At 43.5% G+C, this 19,176-nt stretch overlaps 1 protein-coding gene across 1 annotated transcript; it reads right to left on the bottom strand.

Annotated features, from left to right (window-relative positions):
• Nucleotides 1–1,386: 1,386 nt before the first annotated feature.
• Nucleotides 1,387–10,591, bottom strand: LOC133216321 (alcohol dehydrogenase class-3). The gene is made up of 9 exons (XM_061360930.1): nucleotides 10,571–10,591; nucleotides 8,209–8,310; nucleotides 7,151–7,292; nucleotides 6,448–6,535; nucleotides 5,411–5,630; nucleotides 4,599–4,859; nucleotides 3,663–3,798; nucleotides 2,618–2,756; nucleotides 1,387–1,668 (listed from the first exon to the last, which is right to left on the bottom strand). The coding sequence occupies exons 1-9, from the start codon at nucleotides 10,580–10,582 to the stop codon at nucleotides 1,644–1,646; spliced, it is 1,125 nt and encodes a 374-aa protein (XP_061216914.1). The 5' UTR covers nucleotides 10,583–10,591; the 3' UTR covers nucleotides 1,387–1,643.
• Between the last annotated feature and the right edge of the window lie 8,585 nt (nucleotides 10,592–19,176).

Here is a 19,176-nt window from a genome sequence, read left to right as displayed (position 1 = left end):
AATCTGTTAGATCCAGTTGGGGGTAGTTTTGTTAAGATGTTGAGCTAATATTATGTTGATACCATCTTACAGAAAACTCTCGCTGGAACGGCTTGACAGCAAGTTTCTACTGATCTGTCTAATGTTTAGCCAGCATTTCTGAGCTATAGGGTACTGTCTCTTCACTGCTGTGGTGGAGGGCTCACGTTCCTGGTACAAACTCACTTTGCTCAAAATTGAGTTCTTATGACATTCACAGGAGTCAATGCTGTTGTTTACCCTGCCTGAAATGAAGTTAGGAAAGCAGCTCCCTCAACTATTTTTAGGATGCTCTAGGGATACCTTGCTAATGACAAATGGGAAAGATGTAATTGTCCCAGTTGTACAGCAGTGACTTGAGTAAGGCAGTTGTTAGTGTTGAGAGGGAATTTCTTCTAATACGACCTTTGTTTGGATTCAGGGTTTCCTGGAAGAGTTGTTTTGACAAGGCTCCCTGAAAATATGAAACTTCTCTCTTAAGCAGTGTCCTTGGGTCATTGAAAAGCACTAACTTTTGCTGTTACAACTTCAACTGGGTAGCCTTTCTGCCTCTGCAGTCTGTTTTCTGCTGTTCCTCTGTGTTTTTTAAGGAAGTTTTATCCAGTCACATCACTTCAGCTATAGTTAAGGAGAAAATCTGCAACTCCAACATTAAGATTTAAGCCTTCCTGCTCCAAAAAGACCCCAACCAAATTAATTCCACAAAACCCTGAAGCCTTTATGAAACAATGCTCTTCACTGTTGTTCTGCTGCATCCATCAAGAGCAGACCGTGGCTCTAATAGTAACATTCCACGCTTGACTAAATAGTGGTAACAATCCCACACTGTTTATCAGTGTTAGCTGCAAAGGCTGCTTCAACTGTGCCAGTACATTTAAGGAAATGGCAAAACTGCCACTGAATGAAGTCTTAGAGGACACCACTAAGGCAAGTGACCAGAGTAGTCTGTGTCATCACCTTTACAACAGGCCTACCTACAGGTACTGTAATAGGGCAGAATAGGGACTTCCCAAGTGAACCTGGGTACAGCTGGACACTTAGGTCATACATCCAACCACATTCTGCTGTACAGCTGGCTTCAAGGTAGGGCTGGGTGGAACATCGTTGGGAGTCCTAGAGCAGCCTCAGAAGCCTGACAACTGTCAGGAGTTCTTGCCATTCTCTCAGTGCAGTTTCAGCCACATCAGTGCTGCTTCTCAACCCAGCTGTGCTTAGCAGACTGCCTAGAGTAATGAATCGCACATCATTTCCTACTGATGCTGAAGAATGCTCTGTCATGTACACACATACTGTAAAGTCATTAGAGGAAAACAGTCAAGACACAGCAATCATAGTCACAGTCTTACTGCTCAATAATTCCAACACTGCTTAGAAATAAGCTTTTATTAAGTAGATTAATGGAGTTAGGAACTATCGAATTAGCACAACCAGTGCTAATTATATAACACTATTCAGTGGTTACTGATTGTTTTTGTTATTTAACGTCCAGAATGCTCACCCTAAAATACATCATCTTCCTAGTCCCCGTGAGCTTTCATTTGCTTGGTTCTGTGATTCTATCAGAAGTTCCATTATAAAAGGAGAGTTACCATGTTGCTGGTCAACTGGAAGGTCCACGTTTGGTTCTAAAGCTTTAGAACAGTTCGAATGCTTAAAATGCAAAAGGAAAAAGAAAAAAATTACCAGTAAGTCAGTTTTCTCCCCTTTCTTCCCTCCCTTTCATTGCTGAGACATACTTTAACTTTTGCCTCTTTCAAGAATGAAGTGATGCTTATGCCTATAATGTTTAATAAAAATTCTGGTTAAAATGGGTTGGTAATGCTTGTTATCTTTGTGGGTTGTTTTTTTAATAGTCTCTCCCCCAGTAAGATCCACTCAAAGTGGAAGCTTTCAGGAAGTGTCAGTTTTCAGGAACATTAATATTTACAGACATTCCCTCTTCTGGCTGCTTGGAGAATTTTAAATAACTGCCATTATTAGCTTCATAGGACATGCTCAGGTAGGAAATAAAAGCAGTTTGTAACTGGGATCAACTGCTGGGTGAAATTTGCACAGATGCAATGTTTCCAATTGTAAAAAGTACAAATGCAGTTATTGTTAACTGACTTATTCAAAATAGGAATACATTGAGATAAAGAACATAGTTACTATTTCAGTAGCATATTAACAGATCACTCCAAGTGATTGACTGTGTTGGTAATCTATCCCAAGTAGTCTGAAATATACTGTAATCTACTATTTAACTAAAACAGATAATACCTTAATGACTTGTACAAATGTATGAATGTGAACTCCCCTTCAGTCTCCTGAGGAAGAATGTTTTAGCAGTATTGGAAGCCTACGACAGACTTGTCCCCATCATCAGCTTTACATTCCTGCGTAATTCCCTTGTAAATTGTTGCTTCCTTTTTACTCTGTGCCTGTGTTTTGCACATGCCTAAAAGCTCAGAGAAAGTGTGTTTATCTCTGAATGAATGTGTGTGGTATATGTCAGCCTTTATGCTCCCTGTTTAGAGCATGATACTGAGTGGGGAACCTGTATTTTGACAGTGTCTCATCAAGAAATGTCTTCTGCACCTTTCAGTATTATGAACATTACCTCTTTCCTGCATGCATCAGCTCAAAAGCCTCATTAATTTTGTCAAAAGGTAGGGTGTGAGTCACAAATTCATCAACCTTGATCTTTTTGGACATGTAGTCAGTCACCAGTTTTGGCACACTGTCTACGCTCTTCCAGCCTGAAAGACACAAAGCACACGATTGTGTTTTGCCTTTCCACCCACCTCAGAAAAAACAGAAGGAAAAAAAATACAATCTCACGCAGGCACTTGTGTGATACATATGAAAAGGTACTAAGATCAGTGACATGTTTGTAGCTCCTGCTTTAGGCAGGCATTAAGGAAAGCAAGACACCAGCTAGGTCTGGCAAGAGCACACATTATTCAAACACCTAAGTGCACTAACTTTTCACTAGGTATTTCCACGTTCAACGTAACAGCGGCCCTGAAAAAAAGCCTCAGGAAAGCATGCACGAGGCATTTCTGTCAGCACCTCTATGTATCTTTATAACCCAATTAAGTATTGTATTACTTGGAAAAAGAGCAATGTAATAATAGCATCAAGTTTGGATATTTCCACGATCTTCAGCAACTACAGAATCCCTGAGCAATCAGTAACTCTGAAAGTGGCAGTGTGGTTTTGGTTTGACAGCAGAAATGTGGATCAAGCATTTGCTGCTTTTGACTTTAAAGCTCTCTATAGCACATTCCCAGGTTAGCCCTACAATCTGCTTAGTGATTAAGCAACACAAAAATGTTTATGTGAGTTATCCTCTTCCCAAAGACTAGGTCCTTTCACTGGACCAAACTGAATCAAACCTTCTTGGGGTGATAAAGCAATCTACAGTGCTCCTTTAGTACTAAATAGCATATAGCTATAGCTCTCCTCAAAACACATGAAATATCACACTGTGTTTATTTGTAGCCTATCTGTAGAAATATCAGCTTTTAAAAGTCTTAATATTGGAAGTCAACACAGCATTTACAAATAACCTATCAGCTGCACCCTTCTTGCAAAGGCAAGGTGGTGTGTTCTTCCCAGCTTTAACCCAGAATAAATCATTCCCACACCAAAAAGAAAGTTACCTCCAAAGGCAGTTCCTTTCCATGTCCGCCCAGTTACAAGCTGGAATGGCCGTGTGGAGATCTCCTGACCAGCAGCAGCTACTCCAACAATCACACTGACTCCCCAGCCTTTGTGGCAGGCTTCCAAGGCAGCCCTCTTCATAGATAGGTAGGACAAAGCAGAGCATGTATTGCTGATGTTTTGCCAATCTAGGCAATATAAGGTTGCACTTCCTTTCCCCCACTTAATGCATTACCACACTAGCGTTTAAGGAACAATAAATACACTAAAAATAGCATCAATTTTTCCATTCACTTTCCTCTTTTTACATCCCATCTGGCTTTCAAAGTCACTCTGAACTCCCACTGGGAGTTGGGATAAACTGTAATCAGAGACTGTGTAGACCATGTTACTGAGAGTTAGGAATGCTGTTGGGATTTCTGAAAACCTAGCCTTACACTCCATAGTACTTCTGCATTTCCAAAGGTTAAATTCATTATTTGAGGAATTGGGAAAATAGCAGGTTGTCCTTGAGATTTTACTGTTCATTGTGCAATATATTTGTTGTGGGTTTTGTTAATTTTTCAATCTGAAAACTAAGGTTTTCAAAGAATTCCCATTAAGAAAAAAAAAGATTGTAAATTTCCCTGCCCATGGCAGAGGGGTTAGAATTAGTTGAGCTTCAAGGTCACTTCCAACCTAAACCATTTTCAGTGATTCTGTAAGTTGAAGTGCCATTTTCAACCTAAGAACTAGCATCTGTTTTCACTGCATAGTCAGGATTGGATCTAAAATGACCATTTTAATCATATCAGTTATCATTACTATGTAATAACTAAATTAGTATGGCATGTTTGCTGTAACAAGAATGCAACTAATTTTGCTATTTAGCTGAACAACTAAGTAGCAGCTAGCTGTGCCTACCCTCTACATACTACTGTTACGCAAACACTTACCATGACTCCAACGTTACCAATGCACTCGAATGAGTAGTCAACACCACCATCAGTCATCTCCACCAGCACCTCTTGTATGGGCTTCTTCAAGTCTTCAGGGCTAATGCACTCAGTAGCTCCAAACTCTTTGGCTTTGGCATACTTATGCTTGTTAAGGTCGATGCCAATGATCCGGGAGGCTCCAGCTATTTTACAGCCCATAATAACTGCCAGCCCAACTCCTCCTAAACCAAAGACGGCACACGTAGAACCAGGTTCTACCTAGGAATAAGAAAAAAACCCATTAGAAACACACAGAAAATTCATCCTTGCACATGAGTGGGGGCACAGGTTAACAAGTCCATAATGAAAGAAACATGAAAGCAAATACAAGAGTTCATCGCTTAGATAAGGGAAAATATACAGAAGTTTCATCCAAAGGCTCTTTAGGTTCAAAGCTTTTCTTTTTGCACAAAGACTCAACTCCTACAACCTGCCTGAGACTCATACACACTCACCTACCAGGTCTGCCTCACCCTAAGCTTCAATCTATCAGACTTGCTGCAAGATTAAGATGAACTGGAAGAGTAATTTATATATAGCTGCTATAAAAAGGGACGCAGAATCTTCTACCTGGATTTCCTCTAAAGAACATCAGGTCCTTCTGGCCTTTACGGAGAAGTTACACATTCTTAGCTAAACCTCAACTTAGTTAAAAGTTGAAAAGAATTTGGTACATCTTGTTTACAGTCCTAATCTAGTCCCTCAGCTATCTGTGTACTTTGGGTCAGATACAGTTTCACAGAAAAGCCAGAGACAAGCCCAGCCTTTACCTTGGCAGTGTTAACAGCAGCCCCATAGCCAGTGGAGATGCCACAGCCCAGCAGGCACACTTTATCGAGAGGTGCTGCAGCATCTATCTTGGCTACTGAGATATCAGCCACCACAGTATACTCGGAGAAGGTGCTAGTCCCCATGAAGTGGAAGATCTGCTTTCCTTTGCAAGTGAATCTGCTGGTACCATCAGGCATGACTCCTTTCCCTTGAGTAATTCTTAAGGCAAAGACAGTAAAGTACAATCAGCATTTTAAGCAGTCAGTACTCCCAGCAGACAGTATCCATTAAGTTACTAAACCAGAGATGCAGTTGCACACTTGCACTGGTATTTTTCAGTCATTCCAATAAACCCAGGAGTTCACAGAAATCAGATTCTGAACTCCTAAAACTTTATGCTGTTAATTCCTCCATGGAAGCACTGAAATAAACTGAGTTTATCAACATGCTGACCTTGCTGGTTACCAATGCTAGCTGCCTGTACCACAGCACCACACCCCCATCTTCACCTCCTTCAGTAAACCTCCCTTGCTTAGCACCAGCCAATTTTGTCACAAGGGGTTTTGGTTGGGTTTGGGAAGGTTTTTTATTTTCCAGAATGGGAACTGGAAATTAGCTGGGAAGCAGGTGTCAAGGAAAATAGAGCTTTCTGTTTGATTCTGTAACACTTGATAGCTTTGGTGTTCAATCACAAGAGCTTACCTCCCTAAAGTGCTTCCCAAAAATATGGATTAAATATGGAATTAGAGCATTTATGTTTTCAAAGCTGTGGACACAAGCTAGCAGTTTCCACCTTCACATACATGAAAACAGAGAAAGAGATTTATTAAAGGGCAAAAAGAAAAATGCAGTCATTTTAGGGAAGAATGTAGAATAGTGTATAACTGACTCCTTAAAACACACTTTCCAAGTCACTAAATGATGCCTCAAGAGACTTATTCTCCAAAGATAACTCTTGTCTATTACTTTAGGTGACCAGAACAAGTATACATTAAACAAATACTATACTTTGTGTCAAAATAAAAAGCATACAGACCTTATCTTCTGGCACAGATTTGTTTTAGGATTCTTACAGAACTTGCACTCTCCACACTGGGGGATGTAGAGAGGGATAACAGTGTCCCCTAAGGAAAGGGAAAAAAAATACTTTGTGGCTAGTGATCAAGTCAAGCAAGGCAATAGGAAAAAACTAAGTTACTAAGATTACATGGCTTTTATGTGACCTTGTGTTCACTTAAAACCTTCTTCGTGTATCAAGAACTGTTTGCGGTATACAGTAGCACTGTTTATGGAGAGTGCTAGATAGGACACTTTTCTCAGGTCTGAACAGATACCGAGCAGTTCATCACTCCAGAACAAATAGGAATGTTATTGTAAAACAAAACAATCCCAAATCAACAGCAAGTGACATGATTAATAATTTTAAAGCCTTCAATTAAACCAAGAGGTAACAACTGTTGTTTCGGAAAAAAACAAAAACAAAACCCAAACCTCTAACTATATGAGCATAAATTCAAGTAAGAAATTGGTATGGTGCATTCTTTCAAGCATTAAACCAAGAGCACACTGAATAGAGTTGTGTTGTGTCTCACAGACAAGAGAAATGTACACAGGCATACACACTAGAATAAAACAATATAACTCCTGTAATATCGCACTTCAGTGGCCCAATTTGACAGCTGACCGTCTAGTAAGGAAGCACTTAAGGAAGGCAGAACACTTGTAAGATATTTTCTTACCTGGCTTTACTTTTGTTACTCCTTCCCCAACGCTCTCTACAATTCCTGCTCCTTCGTGACCCAAGATCACAGGGAAACATCCTTCAGGATCAGCACCACTCAGAGTATAGGCATCGGTGTGACAGACAGCAGTGGCAACTATCTGCAAAGAAACATATAACCTGAGGCCAACTTGAAGAACAGAACAGTAGTACAGCTCTAAGTACTTCCCTTCGGTCAGAAATTCAGGACAAATATGCCAATGTTGGCAGCATTTGTGTTATGGCCAACATACTTTCACTCCTGCCAAGGCACAGGAGTGCCAAGGCCCTTTTTCTTACTTTGAAAAAGTAAAGTTGTGATAGTACATCTTTCCTCATTTCTATCAACTAAATTCTGACATGAAATTAGCAGAAGATCCGGAAGATCAGACATCTAGTTTCCTAAAGCTAGAAATCAGTACTGGCGTCTCAGATTTGAAGTTAGCCTCTCAAAGGTAAAATGACCAGAAAGACCACACAGAACTCTCAGTACTGCATAAATCCAGGTTAAGCCTTAAGCACCATGCAGAGACCCTTTCTACAGAGGTAAGTTTCACTTTAATGTGTACTTCTGGGCAGATGGGGGCTACTGGAAAGTCCCAATCAAACCGGAAATTTGGGTATGGGGAATACAGGAGACCAAATCACAACTCAGCAGACAGTAACTTAATGGCCTGACTGAAGTAAAACCCAGCTTGTTACAGCTGCAACAGGTCACAAGCTGGTGGCCTTCAAACAAGATCAAAGGTGTTCCAAGCTCAGATGGTTTGTGGAAGCTCAGCTGGTAACAACTGGAATTGATCCCCAAGACTAGCCATGATCAGTAGAACGGATTGTGAAGTCACATCCATAGAAACTCAGTGGTCTTCATAAACATAAGAGCTAAACACCATAATTTCCTTCTCTGTAAAGCCAGCTGAGATGCTAGTTTACTAATGCTATCTGTTCAACATTTCTCCTGTTGGTAAACAAACTGTTCAGCTTCAATACATGGTCTCCCAAAATACAGCGTATACAACTAACAGTTGATATAATTACCTTGATACGAACTTCATGAGCTTTTGGTGGAGCAACCTCCACCTCCTCAAGAGACAGAGGTTTACCTGCCTCCCAAGCAACAGCAGCCTTGCATTTAATAACCTAAAAGACAACAACAACAAGAGGACATCTGTTGTATGGTTCATTTAAAACAATTCTTGTTCAGCCAAGGGAGAAAATGAGAGAAACACTACGAGCTTTTGGAAGGAATCCCAGAGCTGAAATTCGTAATTTCAACACAAAGGTTTAATTGCCCTACATTTGCTTTCAGAAGCCAAATAATAATAAGTAAACCAAGATGTGAAATCTGGATTTCAGTCTCCTACTGAGCAAAAACTGTAACAAACTCAGGAGTGCTTAGGTGGCACTTAAATTCTAAAATGGGTCAGAAGTCCTGTCTCTGCTTCCTTCTGGCTTCTTGTGCTCCTCCTCACTCACAGAGCATGAGAGACCGAAAAGCCCTTCATCAGGGTTAAGTGCTACTTGGCAACAACTGAAACATCAGTGTGTTACCAGCATTGTTCTCAGACTAAAGCCAAAACACAGCACTGCACCACCTACTAAGAAGGAGAACAGTAACTGCTACAGCTGAATGGAGGACAGTGTGACACAGTAACTAACTGTGGAGTCACAGTATGGGCATTCTGCCCTAATCTCTGAATATACCAAAGATTTTGCCAGAGATTCAAGGCACAAAAGGAAAGAGGAGCCATCATTAGGTAAACAATTTGCAGGTTTTCAACCTATCCCTCATCCTCCCCTCATGAAGTCACTTGTTCTTGCACAAGAGACTGTATTCCTAAAGTATGAATTCCCACAAGCTTAAACACAGAGAGAGGAGAAATGTCTCTTTATGGGTTAAATTCTGATCTTCCTAAAACTAACATCTCAATATTCAAAGCTTCCTGCTGTTGCTTTGCTGAAAATACTGAGCCGGTAACTGGAAAAAAAACCCCACCACAACCACTTTCATAGAACCATAGAATAGTTAGGGTTGGAAAGGACCTTAAGACCATCTAATTCCAACACCCCCTGACATGGGCAGGGACACCTCACACTAATCCATGTCACCCAAGGCTCTGTCCAACCTGGCCTTGAACACTGCCAGGGATGGAGCATTCACAACCTCCCTGGGTAACCCATTCCAGTGCCTCACCACCCTCACACTAAAGAATTTCCTCCTTATAGCCAATCCAAACTTCCCCTCTTTAAGTTTGAACCCGTTAGCCCTTGTCTTATCACTACAGTCTCTAATGAAGAGTCGCTCTCCAGCATCCTTATAGGCCCCCTAAAGCTCTTCATTTTCTCTATTAATGTATTAGCACAGGTACACAGTGGTTCAGTTGCTTGTAGCTACACATACGATCAGCTGTCTCTGTCTCATTTAAGATGAACTCAAGCCTTCAACAGTGACAACAGCTGTCCTACCCACGCAGAAACTGCTGCTCGTTTGGACCAGCCTTCAGCATTTGTTCAAGGGAAACCATGCAGCCTGCTCAGACCTGGGGCACTGAACTGCTGCACAGAACTTAAAGCAGTATTCAGTACGTTCAGACTATTGTGTTTTGAAAGCAGTGAACTCGCCAGGCAATGGCTCCGAGAGCAAGCAGGGTCTGGGAGTAATGCCGAGGGGCCTCAAGGATCGCCCTTGTTTGCCAAGCAGCATCATCCCAAACACGCACCCGTTCTTTCTTCTCCCACCCAACAGTCACAGAGGAAGGAGCGCGGGGTGAACTGTGCCCGACCACCTCCTCCCACCCACCGGACCGCTCCTCACTGCCTTGCAGTGACCGCATGTATGCCGAGGAGCCGGCACCTTCCCAGCCCCGTGCGCAGTGATCCCATTTCCCCTTCCTTCGGGGTTACAGCCACAGCTGCGCGAACCCTTCAGGGAACGGCGCAGTTCAGTCCGCTGCGTGCTCTTCCACCACCGCTCCGGGCGCACAGCTGGGACCCTCCGGGCCAGGGAGCGCGCTCGGGAGCCGGTTGTAACCCTCGGCGGGGAGCAACGCCGGGATTTCCGCTCCCGACCCTGCACACACTCACAGCAGGCGCCTCCTTCGCGCTAACAACGGCCCCGTGCTCCGCCGCGCACACCTTATGCTCGCAGGAGAGAGAGCAGTGAGGACCGGACAGGCCAACCCCCGCTCCCCCGTTTCCGCGCGCGTTCCACGCTCGCACCGCACCGTTCAGGCGGGAGCGAACGAACCAGCAATGGCCCGCCAACCTCCCCCAGCCCCGGGAAGCCGCCCGGTCACCACCGCCGTGCCCGCACGGCGCCCAGGGACGGAGGAAGGGAACCGGCTCCCTCAGTCTCGGCGTCCGGCGCTCGGAACCCGGACGCAGCCGCGAGGCGCCTCACCCCGCTCGCCATGGCGCACGGCTGCGGAACGCAAGGCAAGGAGACGGGAGGGGAGGGGACGGAACAGGCGGGGAAGCCCCGTCCCACGATGGGGCGCATGCGCGTTGCGGGGCGGAGGGGGGCGGTGTTGGGGCTGGGGGGTGGTTATGGGGACTGGGTCCTTCCCGCCCTCCTTCGTTGCCCGCCGGTGATGGCGGAGCAGGAGCGCCCACAGGGGGTTACAAGCCTCTTGCGGCGTTTTTCTTCTTGTAAACCCCGGTGCTGGCGGAGATCATAGGATCACAGAATAGTTAGGGTTGGAAAGGACCTTAAGATCACCAAGTTCCAACCCCCCTGCCATGGGCAGGGGCACCTCACACTAAACCGTGTCACCCAAGGCTCTGTCCAGCCTGGCCTTGAACATTGTCAGGGGTGGAGCGTTCACCATTTGAGCAACCCATTCCAGTGCCTCACCACTCTCACAGAGAAGAACTTCTTCCTTATATCCAATCTAAATTAACTATGTAAGGGAAATTCTAAAGATAAATCTGGGGAAGGTTTATGCCGATACCTCCTTGCTTGCACTTGGCAGTGTTTTCCTCTGCTGTGTATAAATACCTTTGCTAGACTTTCAAACGTAATTATTTGTCCAGCTGTGAAACCAGTGATGTTTTAGGAATCGAGCAGAATTTGAGGGACTATCTCCTTATCTGCTCAGTTTGCAGTCCTGCCCAGTTAGCCAGCGCTACCGAAGGGGCGGGAAAGTCTCCGGGTTATTGGAAGTTCGCCGTGACTCCCTGGCTGGCTGGAGGGGAGGGCAGCAGAGCAGCACCCCTCTGTCTGTCACCATCACGCTGCGGCAGGCAGCGGAGCTCAGCAATGAGCCTGGCAGAGCGTCCTGGGGAGCTGGCGGCTGCGCACACCGCTGCGCACAGGGCAAACCTCGGCCAGGGGCGGCTGCTGCCGGCAGGTGCCTGAGCTGTGCCCAAGTTCAACTGTACCGCACTGGGGAGCGCGCAGGCAGCAGGCAGAGGAAGCTGCGGCGGGTCAGCACCAGGCGGCGCTGCGAGAGTGGCAGAGCTCGGCGCTTCCAGACAACTGTCAGGGTGCGAGTTACCAGGGATCTGAACACGGGCCGGTTTCAGTGTCTGTTTGCAGCCCAGAAAGCCAACCGTATCCTGGGCTGCATCAAAGGAGCGTGACCAGCAGCTCTAAGGAGGTGATCCTACCCCTCTACTCTGCTCTCATGAGACCTCACTTGGAGTATTGTGTGCAGTTCTGGTGTCCTCAACATAAAAAGGACATGGATCTGTTGGAACAAGTCCAGAGGAGGGCCACGAGGATGATCAGGGCACTGGAGCACCTCCTATATGAAGATCGGCTGAGAAAGTTGGGGCTGTTCAGCTTGGAGAAGAGAAGGCTGCGTGGAGAGCTCATAGCAGCCTTCCAGTATCAGAAGGGGGCCTATAAGGATGCTTCTTCATTAGGGACTGTAGTGATAGAACAAGGGGTAATGGGTTAAAACTGAAACAGAAGTTCAGGTTGGATATAAGGAAGAAGTTCTTTACTGTGAGGGTAGTGAGGCACTGGAATGGATTGCCCAAGGAAGCTGTGAATGCTCCATCCCTGACGGTGTTCAAGGCCAGGTCAGACAGAACCTTGGGCAACATAGCGTGAGGTGTTCCTGCCAACGACATGGGGATTGGAACAAGATGGTCTTAAGGTCCTTCCCAACCGAAACCATTCTGTGACTGTGATTCTATGATTCTACGATCTGGTATTTGTTAAGGAAAATCAGGCCTTAGTACTTGACATCACAGTTAGGTATGAGAGTTCACAGTATCACAGTATCACAGTATGTTAGAGATTGGAAGGGACCTCAAAAGATCATCCAGTCCAATCCCCCTGCCGGAGCAGGAACACCTAGATAAGGTTACACAGGAACGTGTCCAGGCGGGTTTTGAATATCTCCAAAGAAGGAGATTCCACAACCTCCCTGGGCAGCCTGTTCCAGTGTAATCAACATCTTTGGTGGGTGCAGCAGCAGAAAAAGTAAAGAAATACCAAAGCTGAAAAGATCAAGTTCAAGAACTATCTAATGAGTTACAATGCTTTCAGTGATGTCATAATGGGTTCAATGAGATCACAATGGTGTCCATGATGTCACAATGGGGTCCAAGATGTCACAATGGGGTCACATTGCTTTCAGTGATGTCATAATGGGGTCAATGAGGTCACAATGGCGTCCATGATATCACAGTGGGGTCCATGATCTCACAATGGGTTCCATGATGTCACAATGTGGTCACAATTGGTTCCATGATCTTTTAATGGGTTCAATGAGGTTGCAATTGTGTCCACGATGTCACAATTGGGTCCATGAAGTCATAATGGGGTAGATGATGCGATAATGGACTCAATGAGGTCACAATGTCGTCCATAATGTCACAATCGGGTCCATGATGACACAATGGCATCAATGATGTCAGAGTTGGGTCACAATTGTTTCCATGATGTCATAATTGGTTCAATGAGGTCACAATAGGTTGCATGATGTAAAAATGGGGTCACAATGCTGTCAATGATGTCATAATGGGTTCAATGATGTCACAATTGGGTCCATGATGTCTTAATGGGATCATGATGTCATAATGGACTTTATGAGGTCACAATGGCGTCCTTGATGTCATAATGGACTCTATGAGATCACAATGGGATACATGATGTCACAATGGCATCAATAATGTCACAATGGTGTCACAGTTGGTTCCTTGATGTCATATGATATCATAATGGGGTCATTGAGGTCACAACGTAGTCAATGACATCACAATGGGGGTCAGTGATGTCACAATGGGAATAATTATCTCAGAATGGGGTTACAATGGGTTCAATGATGTCACAATGCATCAGTGATGTCACAATTGGGTCCATGATGTCACAACTGGCTCCATGATGTCATAATGGGTCAATGAGGTCACAGTGGTGTCCATGATTTCACAATGGCGTCCATGATCTCACAATGGGGTCCATGATGTCACAATATGGTCACAATTGGTTCCATGATGTCATAAGGGGTTCAATGAGGTCACAATGGGGTCCATGATGTCACAATACGGTCACAATTGGTTCCATGATGTCATAAGGGGTTCAATGAGGTCACAATGGGGTCCATGATGTCACAATGGCATCAATGATGTCACAATGTTGTCACAATGCTGTCAATGATGTCATAATGGGGTCAATGTGGTCACAATGTGGTCAATGAGTCACAATGGGGGTCAGTGATGTCACAATGGGAATAATTATCTCAGAATGGGGTTACAATGGGTTCAATGATTTCACAATGCATCAGTGATGTCACAATTGGGTCCATGATATCACAACTGGCTCCATGATGTCATAATGGGGTCAATGAGGTCACAATGGCATCCATGATTTCACAATGGCGTCCATGATCTCACAATGGGGTCCATGATGTCGCAATACGGTCACAATTGGTTCCATGATGACATAATGGGTTCAATGAGGTCACAATGGGGTCCATGATGTCACAATGGCATCAATGATGTCACAATGTTGTCACAATCCTGTCAATGATGTCATAATGGGGTCAATGTGGTCACAATGCTGTCAATGATGTCACAATGGGTCAATGATGTCACAATGGGATTAATGATCTCAGAATAAAGTTGCAATGGGTTCAGTGATGTCATAATGGGGTCAATGACGTCACAATGGGGTCAATGACGTCACAATGGGATTAATGATTTCAGAACCCAGGGAGGTTGTGGAGTCTCCTTCTCTGGAAAGAAAAAAACCCGCCTGGACACATTCCTGTGTAAACTTATCTAGGTGTTCCTGCTCCGGCAGGGGTATTGGACTAGATGATCTTTTGAGGTCCCTTCCAATCTCTAGCATACTGCGATACTGTGATACTGTAATGCCACTGCTATTAAATTTATGGGATTTCCCTTGGGGGTAAGTGGAAAATGGCATCAAGACAATTACAAGGTACTAGTTGAATTAGGACTCTCCACTTCCCGACAGGAAAAAGACACTTGCTGCTTATCAAGTAGAGCACTTTTCACGTAAGTAAATATACTGCATACCTTTGTAAACTGAGGTATGGTTGCTTGTAAGATCTTAACTTGTGTCATGAGTTGTATGAATTATAAATTATAAACTAACGAAAAGTGGTGTCACTAAGAACACTTGGCTGCCACACCACCAAAGGGCTCTGGTAGTATATAGGGACACCAATGGACTTGAAATCATTGTGTGTTACCTGCTGTGCCAAAATGACACCAATTACCAGCCTTTACTCAGGTGGATGAACCACTTTTATTTAACCTGGAAAAGGAGCATGTATAATTTTATATATACTCAATAAATAGCAACAGTTCAAAGTAACTGGTAAAGTTCAAGTTACAATTGACTTAAGGCAGAGTTATTTTATAGCGATTTTGTTTCATCTAGGTTTAGATTTCCTTCAAAAAGGAATTTGGTTTTTAGTCCCAATCCTGCACAGATCTAGTTATGTGTTTATGTTTATTACAGAGTTACTGGGCTAATTGATTACTTTCTCTGAGACTTGTCATTAGTATAAAATTAAGGCTGTGCAGACACACGCAGTGTTAGGGAAACGTTTATTGGGAGGAACTTCTTAACCATGTTGTAGGAAGGTGCTAGCACTCAACTGTAACGTTTAACAAGTCATCTTGATGTTATCTCATTACCTGCAGTCTTATTGTTTATGTTTAAAAAGTAGTTAGGAGAATTACAGGTAATTTTCATAGCAGGCCAAAGTGAGTTCTGTGTGCAGAAGCTACTGTAGGTTATCAGAGCAGGTGGAATTTGTTAACCTCTGATAGCTCATTTGTGTATTCATGTTGTGTTGTGTAATTGATGATAGTGCTGAGGGGTTTCCAGAAGCTCAAAGGGCTATGGACTGGGATAAGAGTTGCTCGAAAGGGATCAAAAGGCATTATAGAGTTTTGGGTCCAATGTTCAGCACTGAAAGAGGCAGCGACCTGCTCAAAGCATGACCTGCTCACAGTGACAATCCTGATCTTCAGGGAAGGTTTTGCACGGTTGTGCTGTAATATTCTGTGGAACTTGGTGCTGAAAAAAGTCCAACAGCATCTGCAAAAATGAAGCCACATCCATGTATGTGTGTATAAATGTTACACGGCAATACTAAAGTTACCTACTGCTTTGTATAAAATGCTTCAAATAATAAGGGACTAGCTACTGTCTCTTGTTACCTTTCAATGCTAGCCATTCCATATTTGTGAGCTGCGTTTTTTTAAATACATGCTAATTCTTAATGCGTATTTGTTAAATATCAAATGAATTTGTTAGATAATGAGACCAACCAAATCCTCTCCTGTCTCTAGATCTGCAGATTTCCAGAGTTGCAAATTTAGTTTCTGAGGTTTCTGGGGGAAAAATGAATCTCTTCTGAAAGAAATTATAGTAAGACCTTAAGTAATTTAAAGAGAAGGCTAGCCCCATTGCTTCCCTCTACGCATTGCTGACAGAATATTTAAGTAAACAACAGATTTGGTAATGATTTATGAGGAATGGGGGACAGAGGTGCTAGAAGTTTGTATGAGAAAAGGAAAGAGGTTCAAGCAGCAGTGCTAACTATGAGGCATGGGAGTGGTGTCAACACAAAAAAGTTGGTGGATGAACTCCACTAAGTTTTCTCTACCAGATACTGCTACTGATACAGAATCACAGAATCGGCTAGGTTGGAAAAGACCTTCAATATCATCAAGTCTAACCATTACTCCAGGACAGCCAATTCCACCACTAAACCATGTCACCGAGGGCCATATCTACACGTTTTTTGAACACTTCCAGGGACAGTGATTCCACCACTGCCCTGGGCAGCCTGTTCCAATGCCTGACCACCTTCTCATGGAAGAAATTGTTCCTAATATCCAATCTAAATTTCACCTGGTGCAGCTTGAGGCCATTACCTCTTGTGCTATCACTTGTTAGTTGGGAGAAGAGATCAACTCCCACCTCACTACAACCTCCTTTGGCGCAGTTGTAGAGAGAGATAAGGTCCCCCCGAGCCTTCTCTTCTCCAGGCTAAACACCCCCAGTTCCCTCAGCCGTTCCTCATCACACCTGTGCTCCAGATCCTTCACCAGCTTCTTTGGCCTCTTCTGGACCCACTCCAGCAACTGAATGTTTTTCTTGTAGTGAGGGGCCCAGAACCGAACACAGGATTTCAGGTGCAGCCTCACAAGTGCTAAGTACAGGGGACATAACATGGAACAACAATTATTTCATTTAGGGTGTAAATAGAATAGTGGAAAAAATGTTTCTCCTTTTGTATTTTACTAGGTACATTTGAGAAATTCAGTGCACAGTATATTGACTAAAACAAACATACAGATCAACACCCTGTTTTGAAATGTATCTCATGTTTTCCTCTCCCTAAAGCTGTTGGGCACAATCCATAGCAGAGTCATCCACTATGTGACTTTCATGTTGGAGCAGACTACAGTCATTAAATGTGCAGAAAACAAAAGGGTGAAAAGCACACTGAAAGAGGGGATTAGAAAACGATCCTGACAGTCTGGCGGAATGCTTTCAAAAACTGGGGTGCAGCTGAGGGAAGTGATCCCCATAGAATGGCAAGCAACAAGTCAAAACCAGTTCTGCAGAAGAAAAGTCTGCAAAGAACAGTGGATGCCAAAGTGAGTTAGCAATATCCTGCTGTTTGAGGGTAGAAGAAAGGCAAATGCTATGGTGGCTGTGGAAACAGAAATACAGTTGGCAAGGCGAAAAGTAACACTTCAGAGTGGGAAGGACAAAGGTTATAAAATAGCAGTGTTAAGCAGCATGAAAAGTAGCTATACATTTGAGTGGGATATTTAGTCTCTCTGAGGAGATTAACTTTGACAGTATAATCCAGTTTGAAATGGTAATGGAATAGATGATCATTGGAGGCCTTTGAGCACAAGTGATCTCTCAGGAATGATACAGAGTTGATCCTGCTCTGGGGAAAAAAAGCTGATCTACCTGGTCTCTCATGCGCCATCTGAGCTCCACTTTCAGAAGAGTTCATTACTTCAGTAGTCTTGTTATTTTATGCATAGCAAATCGTGGGTTTTGAAAAACTCATAGGATGTTTAAACCCCACACATTTGATCAGCATCATAAGAGAGCTATTTGCTTACCATTTCATTTATAAGAATGATATTGCTAGAGGCGCACATCACCAACAGTTTCACTGAAGTGGTGTAAAGGAGAAGAATCTCATGATATATTGGATTTTTATGGGAACTAGTTTGTATTTAAAATACTGATGTCCCACTGGTGCATTTGACATGGCTCTTGTAACATTTGTGTGTGAGCTCAGTACCTGACTTAAATGCCAAAGGATTATTCACATCATACACTACATCTGCATAGTGCTAGTTTACATGGTTCTAGAAGCAAAGATTGATTGATATTTGTGTTACTTCTATAACATGAAGAACTGGCAAGGGAACACTTCATGAGAAATGGTGTGTGACTGTCATCTCTTAAGTATAAGAAAACAGTGCAGAGTCACAAACAGAAAACTTTAAATACTTTAAATGATTTAAATACTTTAAATCGTTTGAATGATTTAAATACTTTAAATGATGGTCTGTTCAGTATTGGGTTCTTTCCACATTAAGCTCTAACAGTATGTGAGAATCAGTGGAGAACAATGTTTGATACTCTGATGCTTCATATATATATGTTGTGGAGCAAGCCCGTATTTTTCCTTCTGATTTTTGCAATCTCATGCATGGGCTCATTGCCCATATAAACTGTTTGCTAGGACAAAAAAGTAAATATTTTTCTGGGTTAAAATGTACCTTGCATAAACCTACTGGTGTTTTATTGATGGTATTTGAGACTGCTGAATTTGCATTTATATTCTAGAAGAGATGCTCTTTTTGTTATTTTAAGGAAACTGAGACGTAGAAATGATTACAATAGAATTGTAGCTGAAATGGATAAGCTAAATAATGGAAACCAGTTCAAAAAGCAATGTGTCCTTCCCATTGCTAATGTGCAAACAAATGCCACACATTAAAATATTGAATGCACATGGTTGTTATGTGTAATTTGGCAACCATCTAGAATCACTGGACTTACCATATACTCACGCAACTTTAAGCTGATGCCAAGGAGACACTGATAAAAAGGTGTCGCGGTTTAACCCCAGCCAGACAGCTTGTTCACCCACTCCCCCCCTTCTTGCCCTCCCCCTACTCCTGGAGGGATGGAGAGGAGAATCAGAAAGAATGCAACTCCCACGGGTTGAGATAAGAACAGTTTAGTAACTAAGGTATAACACAAATCACTACTGCTGCCACCAATAATAGTAATGATAAAGGAAATAACAAGGGAAGAGAATACAACACCTCATCACCAGGTGACCGATAACTCGCCCCCCCAGCCCGACCAAGCACTGACCGATACCTCCTCCAACCCTGCAGTCCACTCTCCCTTCTGGGTAATCCTCCGTTACATCCAGGGCATGACGTGCTGTGGTATGGAATACCTCTTTGGTCAGTTTGGGTCAGGTGTCCTGTCTCTGCTTCCTCCCGGCTTCCCTCCTCCCTGGCAGA

This window comes from Neopsephotus bourkii, unplaced genomic scaffold, assembly GCF_033783945.1.
Source record: "Neopsephotus bourkii isolate Nb327-2 ecotype Australia unplaced genomic scaffold, CSIRO-AGI_Nbou_v1 NB_1037, whole genome shotgun sequence".
Lineage (NCBI taxonomy): Eukaryota > Metazoa > Chordata > Aves > Psittaciformes > Psittacidae > Neopsephotus > Neopsephotus bourkii.
This window is presented reverse-complemented; position numbering and strand designations above follow the sequence as displayed.

Excerpts from the sequence above, each read along its gene's own strand:
- LOC133216321 (XM_061360930.1), bottom strand. Across the intron at positions 7,293-8,208 it reads CTCATGAAGTTCGTATCAAG|ATAGTTGCCACTGCTGTCTG; the intron begins GTAATTATATCA and ends GTTTCTTTGCAG. Across the intron at positions 4,860-5,410 it reads CTGCTGTTAACACTGCCAAG|GTAGAACCTGGTTCTACGTG; the intron begins GTAAAGGCTGGG and ends TCTTATTCCTAG.